At 37.7% G+C, this 11051-nt stretch overlaps 4 protein-coding genes across 4 annotated transcripts; 2 read left to right on the top strand and 2 right to left on the bottom strand.

Moving 5' to 3' along the window:
• Positions 1-3254: 3254 nt before the first annotated feature.
• On the bottom strand, positions 3255-5152 carry GCK72_015781 (uncharacterized protein; the record flags this gene model as incomplete). The annotated part of the gene is made up of 2 exons (XM_003092330.2): positions 3255-3878; positions 5087-5152. The coding sequence occupies 2 exons, from the start codon at positions 5150-5152 to the stop codon at positions 3255-3257; spliced, it is 690 nt and encodes a 229-aa protein (XP_003092378.2).
• Positions 5153-5535: 383 nt separating this feature from the next.
• GCK72_015780 (uncharacterized protein) lies at positions 5536-7904 on the bottom strand (the record flags this gene model as incomplete). Its single annotated transcript, XM_053731126.1, has 2 exons — positions 5536-5827; positions 7849-7904. The coding sequence occupies 2 exons, from the start codon at positions 7902-7904 to the stop codon at positions 5536-5538; spliced, it is 348 nt and encodes a 115-aa protein (XP_053585898.1).
• Positions 7905-8214: 310 nt separating this feature from the next.
• On the top strand, positions 8215-9298 carry GCK72_015779 (uncharacterized protein; the record flags this gene model as incomplete). The annotated part of the gene is made up of 4 exons (XM_003092336.2): positions 8215-8335; positions 8380-8447; positions 8515-8685; positions 9194-9298. 4 exons carry the CDS (start codon positions 8215-8217, stop codon positions 9296-9298), a joined length of 465 nt encoding a protein of 154 aa, XP_003092384.2.
• A 966-nt stretch (positions 9299-10264) lies between these two features.
• On the top strand, positions 10265-10657 carry GCK72_015778 (uncharacterized protein; the record flags this gene model as incomplete). Its single annotated transcript, XM_053731125.1, has 1 exon — positions 10265-10657. One exon carries the CDS (start codon positions 10265-10267, stop codon positions 10655-10657), a length of 393 nt encoding a protein of 130 aa, XP_053585897.1.
• Positions 10658-11051: the final 394 nt, after the last annotated feature.

Below are 11051 nucleotides of genomic sequence, written 5' to 3'. Positions count from 1 at the left end.
CTTTCGAAGCGCTGTAAATTATTCAGTTTTGACTATAACTGAAATTTAACAAGATATTCAGAATCCTCTCGTCAAGACGCTTCGAATGAGTATAATCATGACATACATCTAAAAAATTTGATGTTTGACCGCCCAAGAGGGACCATTTTTTCGAAAATTTCAAACCTAGTCATGATTATACTCATTCGAAGCGGCTTGACGAGAGGATTCTGAATATCTTGTTAAATTTCAGTTATAGTCAAAACTGAATAATTTACAGCGTTTCGAAAGTTTTCGAAAGTTTTCAAAAAGTTTCGAAAATCAGTAACTCGGCGAGTTTTCGGTATTTCCTGATGATTTTTTGATGGGAAAACTTAGAATTTTATGGGTTTTCTAGTAAAGGGGTAATGGATGGTACGTTACCTCCTGGGAAATGGCGGGAAATGAGAAGATGGTGCGCGCTCTCAGAATGCTTGCGCACCATCTGACTGCGTACACCATCTGTCTTTCTGTACCCTTAGAATCCATCGACCATCTATTCTCATTCTGTATTTTAGGCTACCTACTGAATGGCTGGTCTTCCTTTGATTCTTATAAAATTCTAATGCCCCTATCCCCCTCTCATTGTTATTGACTGTCACCGACGCGTTGCATCATTGATTCGCCTCGTTTTCGATTCCAATGAATTCCACAACCGACATTTTGATATATATATGGAACTGTGTGGACTGGACCACTAGGCGGTTAAAGTAACTTCAATTGACACGGAATTGGAATGTCCTGCAATAAGAAAGCCATTGTTAAAGGTATATTTTCTTTTCGTTTTAAGCTTGAAATCATTGAAATCCGGCTAAAACTCAAAAATATATTGATTTTCGAAACATTTCGAAACTTTTCGAAAATCTACATTTTCACAAAACCTACCGTATCTCAGTCAGTTTTAATCGGATTCAAGTGATATCTATATTTTTGGAATCAGTGTGATTTGGAGATTCAGAAAAGTATAATCATGACATTTTAACAAAATTCCCAGAAACAATGGATCACTTTTCAGAATAATCGGAAAGGATCTCTCAAAGTTCATCTGTCGTACTTGTGGTACTTGCCGCGACAATTCTAATACCCCTATTCCCCTCAACTATTATATTGACTGTCACCGACTACTGGTGTCCACTGTGTCACCAGGTATGTTTTCCCTTTCGAAAATTCGAGTTATCCGACAAAAACAACTCCAAGAAGTTATTGATTTTCGAAAACTTTGTGCTCATCATCAATTTTCAGAATTCAATACCGACAAAAATGGTCAGACATTTTCAGGGTGTGGCCATACATTCTGCTCAAGATGTATCGCTAATCTCACAACAGAGTGGAACCGTACCAGCTGCCCATCGTGTAGAGCTGTTTCACTGAGAACGCCGACACAGCGATTCATAACAATTTTGTGTTGTTTAACAACCAGTAATTTATTTGTTCTTTTTTGTTTCTTATATAGTTCGTTATGTTCTTTAAATTAAAAGCTTTGATTGAAAATCTTTTTATTTGAAGATTGTATCTTTGGCCTTCAAAACATTGCCGACAAATGTGACAATGTGATTGACAGAGTTGCGCGGAATTCCGACTTCCGGGCTGTTTTTCACTTCCGACTTCCGGCTTCCGTTTTGAAAATTTTACTTCCGACTTCCGGATTAGAAATTTTACTTCCGACTTCCGTTTTAGAAAAAATCACTTCCGCGCAACTCTGGTGATTGATAAATGTGTGAATTATTCTGGGGAGATATTATCGATGAATTTACAGGTCAGGTTCGGTAAATGTCAATATCACAGTTGCGCGGAATTCCGACTTCCGACTTCCGGGCTGTTTTTCACTTCCGACTTCCGTTTTCAAAATTTTACTTCCGACTTCCGTTTTCAAAATTTTACTTCCGACTTCCGACTTCCGTTTTCGGATGTTTACTTCCGACTTCCGTTATTCCATAATTGTGGAATTTCCGAAAAGTATATTTTGCAGAAATACAAGGAAAAATGGTCTAAAAAGACAGAAAATAGGCTTTTCTTCAGCCAAAAACTAATTTTCCACTGATTTTCGCGAATTTTATGAACTTTTTCTAGGAGTTTTTGAATATTTGCGAAAAAATCTATTTCCGACTTCCGACTTCCAACTTCCGGGCGTTTTTTCACTTCCTGCTTCCGACTTCCGTTTTAGAAAAAACCACTTCCGCGCAACTCTGCTAGGAGTATTACCCATCCGCCGGGGAGGATGACCACTCGCTCAAAGTTCGGCCCGGGGACGCGGAGTGGGTCTCGACGCGACTACCGTAGTATAAAACTTTTTTATGGCGAAAGTACGGCCAAGAGCCGCCGTAAATCGAAATTTCGCAACGAGACCCACTCCGCGTCCCCGGGCCGAACTTTAATTTGCGACAAAATGTTTATATATATATATATATATATAACTCTCTAGGGAGTATCCGTACAAAAAAGTTGAAAATAAATTATTAACTTTCTTATCACCTAGAATTCAAAATAAAGTTGTTTAAATTTATATCTCTATCTGTTCTTTTTTTTTTCATTTTTCAGGTTTTTATGACTACTGTGCCGAGAGTAGGGATATTTCAGCTTGATATTCGAATTCAGCTAGTTTTCAGCTTTCAAAAAACTACCCACAAGCCTATATTCTGAGCGATTCGGGTCTCGACACGATTTACGGCGGGGGGTACTGTAGTTTTCGTGGTGGGACCCAATATCCTCGGAACCTAGGCTTGTGGGTACTTTTCTGAAAGCTCTCGACGCGCTGAATTCGAATATTTGCATAAAAGCTGAGAAAAGCTTGAAATATCACTTTTTAGTAAAAAATCGCAAATTTTTAGGTTTTTTTTGCTACGACTACAGATTTTAATGGATTTTCAGCTTGATATTCGAATTCAGCTCACTTACAGCTTTCAGAAAAGTACCCACAAGCCTATATTCTGAGCGATTCGGGTCTCGACACGATTTACGGCGGGGGTACTGTAGTTTTCGTGCCGAGACCCAAAGTCATCAGAATCGGGGCTTGTGGGTACTTTTCTGAAAGCTCTCTTTCTCCTGATTCCATTGCGCGGACTAGTTTTGGATTTCTAGATCACCAGACGGATTTCTAGGTCCCGCAACTACAGTAACCCAGTTTAAAGGCGCATGGACCCAAACCAATCATGATTATACTTTTCTGAACCGTCTCGTTCTCCAGATTCCGAATATTTCACTTAAAATTCTGAAAAACAAAAAAATTATCCAAAAATTTATTCATCAATTGGCGACATAATAACAGTGCTGGAAAACGCCGAGCTATGTGGTTCATAGGTTTCCGGAAAATAAGTGATTATCGATTTTTCAAAAAACTCGTTAATCCGCGGCATTTCTTCGCGTAATTTCGACAATTCCCAGTCAACACCACCGTAATTATTTCCGATCACAATTAAATTTTCAATTTTTTGATTAAATTTCAGAATTCCATCGAACAACTCGTGTTCTCCATGAATCATGACTAAAATCGTCGGGATTCCAGTCGATAAATCGATTTCCGTGTCGATTTTTTGTCGAATTTCGACATTTTTCGTCTGGAGCCATTGGAGCTCAGCCGGTGAGCACACCGGGTCTTGAAATATCAATTGGGCGCCGAAAATTGTGGAAATTTCGAGAAAAAGAGCCAATTGATGGGCTCCTGGCTCTCGGGAGCCGTCGAAATGACCGTTTCCGATGAGATATATTTTTTGAACTTTTTCAGTCATCAAATTATCGATTTTTTCACGGAGCCACGTGGAGAGACCGGATTTTTGAATGGAACACGTCGCGGAGCTCATTGATTTATCGATTTCTTCGATGGTACCATCCACTCGAATGTGTGTTCCGTTTTCGGTTTTTTCCTGAAGAAAAAATTTGGGTTTTTTGTAAATTTTCAGGAATATGGCCTAAAAATCCTTCGGGTGGACTAGAAATTCAAAACCAGTCCGCGCATTAGAATCAGGGGAATGAGAGCTTTCAGAAAAGTACCCACAAGCCCCGGTTCTGACAACTTTGGGTCTCGACCAGAGTTGCATGGAAGTGAAATTTTCTTATCCGGAAGTCGGAAGTCGGAAGTGAATTTCCTTATCCGGAAGTCGGAAGTCGGAAGCGATTTTCCTTATCCGGAAGTCGGAAGTCGGAAGTGAATTTTCTTATCCGGAAGTTGGAAGTCGGAAGTCGGAATTCGATTTTTTCTCAAACTTTCAAAAACTCCAAGAGAAAAATCATAAAATTCGCGAAAATCAGTGGAAAATTAGTTTTTGGCTGAAGAAAAGCCTATTTTATGTCCTTTTAGACCATTTTTCCATGCATTTTTGCGAAATGCACTTTTCGAAAATTCCACAGTTATAGAATGACGGAAGTCGGAAGTAAAATTCCTTATCCGGAAGTCGGAAGTCGGAAGTGAATTTTCTTATCCGGAAGTCGGAAGTCGGAAGTGAAAAAATTGCCCGGAAGTCGGAAGTCGGAATTCCATGCAACTCTGGTCTCGACACGATTTACGGAGGGGGGTACTGTAGTTTTCGTGGTGAGACCCAATTTAATCAGAATATAGGCTTGTGGGTACTTCTCTGAAAGCTCTCGACGCGCTGAATTCGAATATCGTATTGAAAATCCGGGAAATTAGAGTTTTGCAGCGGAAAATCATAGTTTGTGAAATTTTTCAACGAGAGTTGAATTTTCGGGTTCAAAACCAATACAATTGGATTCAGCACGTTTTCAGCTTTCAGAAGAGTACCCACAAGCCCCGATTCTGATCACTTTGGGTCTCGACACGATTTACGGCGGGTTACTGTAGTTTTCGTGGTGGGACCCAAACTGCTCAGAATATAGGCTTGTGGGTACTTTTCTAAAAGCTCTCCTCACGCTGAGTCCAGAAATATTATTAAAATTGGAAAATATTTCAGTCTTGACACGAAAATTGGACTCCGGACTCTTGTGATTTTTTTTTGCGGTATTTCTATATTTTTCGATGTTTTAACGTCGAAAAACCGGATTTTCGAGTAATTTTTGATCAAAATTTACCAAAAAATCCCATGTTTACCTATTTTTTTCATTATTTTTTACTCACAAACTTCCTATCCGCCAATTTTCCCGCTTTCCTTCCCGTCACCAGCGTAAATCCATCATCTTCCATTTCTTTTTCGCTCTGAAAACGTGAAAAATCAAAAAAATTCGAGAAAAATCGCTTTAAAAATTCAAATTTCCCCCCAAAACTGCTCTTCTCCTCGAGGAGTACACGGCAGGTGGTCTAGAAAACTCCGGGAGCGTGTAGTCCTCTCGGACAAGCGGGAATTTTTATTTTTTAATTAAAATGGCCTAAAATGGCTTAAAATTCATGTAAAAAAGTGGGTTTTTCACCGAAAAAAGTGGAAATAAAGTGAAAAAAACAGTAAAACTATTTATTTACGTGATTTACGACCTATTTACCTGAAAAAAGTTGAAAAAAACATGAAAAAGTGGTAAAATACCGGAAAAAAATGGAAAAAATGCGATTTTTTCACAGAAAATAACGAAAATTTATCGATTATCAATGAGAACATGGGTAGTTTTGGGTCGATGCTTGTTCTCCACATAGAGGAATCTCCACTGCCAATCGCCGTCTCTCTGCTCCATTTCAGCCTGAGCAATGCCCTCATCACGGTCGCCTTTCACATGAAATAGCACTCGAATTCGTTGCATTCCGTCTTTTTCGTATTTGTGATGGGCGACGTGGCGACGACGTCCACGTGACGTCTCTTCGCCGAATCCGGCGATCGACGCGCCGAATATGTCTTGGCACCGGCCGTCTTCCCGGACGAGAGCCAGGGCTCTGCAATTTATTTTTGGATGAAAAAATTTAATGAAAAATCAGATTTTCCGACTTAAAAATGAGAATTTCACAATTTTTTAACACAAAATTCGAAAAATTCAGCAAAATCTACCCAGAAAACCATCAAAAAACAAAAATTTTGGTGATGGCCGAGTTTTTGGGTTTTCTAGGCCACCGCTGAAAAAGTTCGGCCACCAGTCGGAATTGAGCGTTTTTCATGATTTTTAGATGTTTTAGACCTCATTTTTTGTGAGAAAACACGTTTTTTAAATGGATTTTGACAGAAAATTTGCAACGGCCGTCTTCCCGGACAAGGGCCAGGGCTCTGCAATTTATTTTTGGATGAAAAAATTTAATGAAAAATCAGATTTTCCGACTTAAAAATGAGAATTTCACAATTTTTAAACACAAAATTCGAAAAATTCAGCAAAATCTACCCAGAAAACCATCAAAAAACAAAAATTTTGGTGGTGGCCGAGTTTTTGAGTTTTCTAGGCCACCGCTGAAAAAGTTCGGCCACCAATCGAAATTGAGCGTTTTTCATGATTTTTAGATGTTTTGGACCCCTTTTTTGTGAGAAAACACGTTTTTAAATGGATTTTGACAGAAAATTTGCAACGGCCGTCTTCCCAGACAAGGGCGAGGGCTCTGCAATTTGTTTTTGGATGAAAAAATTAAATGAAAAATCGGATTTTTTCGACTTAAAAATGAGAATTTCACAATTTTTAAACACAAACTTCGAAAAATTCAGCAAAATCTACCCAGAGAACCATCAAAAACAAAAATTTTGATGATGGCCGAGTTTTTGAGTTTTCTAGGCCACCGCTGAAAAAGTTCGGCCACCGACTTACTATCAATTAAAAAACGTGTTTTCTCACAAAAAATGAGGTCTAAAACATCTAAAAACCATATAAAACGCTCAATTTCGATTGGTGGCCGAACTTTTTCAGCGGTGGCCCAGAAAACTCAAAAACTCGGCCACCACCAAAAATTGTGTTTTTTATGATTTTCTGGGTAGTTTTTGCTGAATTTTTCGAATTTTGTGTTAAAACCCTTAAAATTTGTGCTGAAAACAGTCCAAACAGCTCAAAAATTCCAATATTTGAGCTGTTTAGACGGTTTTTAGCACAAAATTCCAGAGTTTTCACACATAATTCGGAAAATTCAGCAAAATCTACCCAGAAAACCATCAAAAACAAAAATTTCGATGGTGGCCGAGTCTTTGAGCAAAAATCGTCAATTTCTGAGAATTTTGAGCGAAAAATGCTTATTTTTTATAGAATAAAGGGGATTTCTGCTAAAAAATGAGCAAAGTAAGTAATTTTTAGAGAAAATGAATAGAAATTACGGAAAATTGAGGAAATTATACCAAAATCCGGGGAAAATGAGGATTATAGTCGAATTTTATGCAATTTTCAGTGGAAAATGGTAAAATTTGATGGATTATGATGAAAATTGTGATTTTGGAGTGATTCTAAGGTTTTTCGGCTGAAAAATAGAGCACTTCAGTGGTTTTTGAGCTGAAAATCGATAAAAATCGAGCGAAATTAGAAAAAAATTGGTGGTTTTTGAGCGATTTTCGACAAAAAACAAGGTTTCCGGCCTAAAAAACCCGTTTTTCCGCCATTTTTCCACCTTCCAAACCCCAAATTTCACGTTTTTACCCACTTATTGAATATAGTTTGTGGCGAATCCTGTGCGAAAAACTCTCCAGCGAGGACATAGACGAAAGCGCCGATCAATCCGACGCCAACAGCGACCCGCCGTGTACATAAACGTATTCGACGCTTTTTCAGCGACTTTTCCGCTGAAAGTCGTCGGTTTCTGCTTCTCCTTCACGAAAACTTCCTCCAAAATCGATCGTTGCAGTTGCATTTTCTTGTTTCGCCGGTTTTTGAGGTTTTTTTAGTCAATTCCAGTGCGGAAATCGTGCGGGAAAAGTTGCGGAACTGACTCGGCGTCAAAATATAACTGAAAATCAAAAAAAAGTTCATAAAATTTGGGAAAAATCGAGTAAAAACCTTCTCAACACATTTGCCCCGTTATTTCGAAGGAATAGCTTGATTAGAGGTGACATTACCTGAAAATTTATTGATTTTTAGGTTTAGGATTCATTAAAATCAATAAAAATCATTGAAGAAACTTTTAAAAATTCAGAAAAACGGTAAAAATCGGCGAAAAACCCGAAAAATAGGCGAAAAAATAAATTGAAAAATGAAAAATAATGCAAACGCGCTCTATCGCACACCGTCGTGTAGTCCTCTCGGACAAGTCGCATTTATTTTATTTTTATTTTTTTTTCGCATTTTCACTCAATTTTCCTCGTTTTTTCTCGTTTTTTCTCGTTTTTTCTGATTTTTTTGCTTAAAATATCGATTTTTCGCAGAATGCTCTCCTCAAAAGTGTTTCTCAAAATGCAACGTCTCGCGTTGCGCCCGATGGCCTATAGCACCACTTGCAACCCGAAAAATGAGGTTTTCTTGGAGAGATTGAGTGGAAAAGATGAAGGTAGAGGTGATTTGAGCTGAAAATTACGATTTTCGAGGTTTCAGGCATCACAATTATCAATATGAACCGCCCGGAGAAGAAAAATTCGTTGGGAAAAGTTTTTATGGCTCAGGTAAGCCTAAAATATCGGATTTTAATGATTTTTAGGTAAAAAAAATCCAAATTTTTGATATTTTTAGTTCAAAGAGGTGCTCGACGAGGTGAAATACGATCCAAAGACCCGTGTCGTCATTTTGAACTCGAAATGCGAAAATGTGTTCTGCAGTGGAGCGGATTTGAAGGAGAGGAAGACGATGACACAGGCGGAGGCGACTAGATTTGTCAATGGGTTGAGAGACTCGTTTACGGAGGTGAAAACGAGTGATAAATCTGAAAAAAATCGCGTTTTTTTGACCCAAAATTCGCTATTTTTGGGCATTTCCACCCAGAAAATCGCTTTTCTGACCCGAAATTCGCTATTTTTGGCCATTTTTCATCAAAAATCACGTTTTTCAACACAAATTTCGCGATTTTTTGTCCGTTTTTCCACCAAAAAGCGCTGTTTTTTGCCTATTTTTCCACCCAAAAATCGTGTTTTAGACATTTTCTCACCAAAAAATAACTCAAAAATGGCGTTTTTTAATTTAAAATTCGCCATTTTTGCTCATTTTCCGATCAAAAATCCAAAAATCGCGTGTTTTAACCCAAAATTCGAGATTTTTACCCATTTTTCCACTAAAAATTTCTCAAAAATATCGTTTTAACTCAAAAAACACTCAAAAACAGCGTTTTCAACCCAAAAATCGCTATTTTTGGCCATTTTTCCACTAAAAATCTCATTTTTTCCCATTTTTCACTCAAAAATCACTTAAATTTCAGATCGAGCGTCTCCCACAGCCGGTGATTGCGTCGATTGATGGATTCGCGTTGGGCGGAGGACTCGAATTGGCTCTCGCTTGTGATATTCGTGTCGCTTGTGCGTAAAAAACACGGGGGAAATGAAATAAGAATAGTGAAAATGAGCAAAAAATTCGATTTATCTGATAAAAATGGACTTTTTTGCCTCAAAAATCTCAAAAAATGACGATTTTTGTTCGAAAATTGCCAAAATTTTTTATTTTTCATCAAGAGCATCTTTTACACATCAAAACTTGATTTTAGCTCAAAAATTTACAAAAAATCTGAAAATTTCATCTTTTTTTGCGCTAAATCGACAAAAATTGCTGAAAATAACAATTTTCGAGCTTTTCCTCTCTAGAAATCTCAAGAACCTCAATAAAGAGTCATTTTCATCCGAAAAATATACTTTTCTGCTTTGAAAATACCAATTTCCGGCATTTTCAGGGTTTTGGACCATGAAAATAACCTATTTTCAGCCGAAATCAGCTCAATATTGCATGAAATACATGATTTTCAGCAAAAATTGACTGAAAATGCACTATATACTCTGAATATCATGAAAAATTGCCGATTTCAGTTTGAAATCATTCAAATTTTGCTCGTTTTGACTGAAAATTAATGAAAATTCCCCAATTTTATCGATTTTCAGCCCAAATTCATTCAAATTTTGCTCGTTTTCACTGAAAATTGCTCAAATTGATGAATTTCGTGATATAATCAGCCTGAAAAAGACATTTTCCTGCTCGAAAATGTCTAATTTCAGCTAAATTTCAGCTCCAAAACCCTCAAAATCACTCCAAAAACCCAAAAATTCATCAATTCTATCGATTTTCCGCTCAAAAATTACAGAAATTTCGCATTTTTTCAGCCAAAAAACCTTAAAATCACTCCAAAACCACTATAGTAACCAATTTTTCCACTGAAAATTGCTCGAAATTGCGCAAACTTCCCCATTTTTCTCGATTTTTCTCTCAAAAATCGCTGAAATTTTCCATTTTTGCTCAAAATTCGACTATTTTTTATCGACTTTTTTCAGCCGAAAAGTCCAAAATGGGCCTCGTCGAGACGAAATGGGCTCTAATTCCTGGCGCCGGTGGTTCTCAACGTCTCTACCGTATAGTGGGCGTGGCCAAAGCGAAAGAATTGATCTACACAGCGGAAGTATTCGGTGGAAAAGACGCTGCCGCTCTAGGAGTTGTGAATCACGTCGTCGCATCCGATCCAATCGATAAATCACTGGAAATTGCGAGAAAAATTCTTCCCCGTGGGCCAATTGCCGTGAAATTGGCGAAATTGGCGATTAATTTGGGCTCACAGACTGATATAACGAGTGCTTTGAGTGTTGAACAACAGTGCTATGCACAAATTATTCCGACGAAAGATAGACAAGAGGGAATGCTCGCGTTTGCTGAGAAGAGAGATCCCGTTTATAAGGGGGAATAGAAGAATTTGACTGAAAAAATGAGAAAAATCGGTTGAAAATTGAAGTTTTTAGAGTGAAAATCATCAAAAATTGGGTTTTTTGACTGAAAATCGTAGAGAAAAGAACATTTTTGGGCCAAACCCAAATTTTCAGCGAAAATTACGGATTTCATGACTTAAAAATGGGAATTTTACAATTTTTTAGCACAAAATTTCGAAAATTCAGCAAAATCTACCCTGAAACCCATCAAAAAACTAAAATTTTGGTGATGGCCGAGTTTTTGAGTTTTCTAGGCCACCACTGAAAAAGTTCGGCCACCAATCGAAATTGAGCGTTTTTCATGATTTTTAGATGTTTTAGACCTCATTTTTCGCGAGAAATCACGTTTTCTGAGTGATTTTGACGAGAAATTTG

The sequence above is a fragment of the Caenorhabditis remanei genome, chromosome IV (genome assembly GCF_010183535.1).
Source record: "Caenorhabditis remanei strain PX506 chromosome IV, whole genome shotgun sequence".
Classification (NCBI taxonomy): domain Eukaryota; kingdom Metazoa; phylum Nematoda; class Chromadorea; order Rhabditida; family Rhabditidae; genus Caenorhabditis; species Caenorhabditis remanei.
This window is presented reverse-complemented; position numbering and strand designations above follow the sequence as displayed.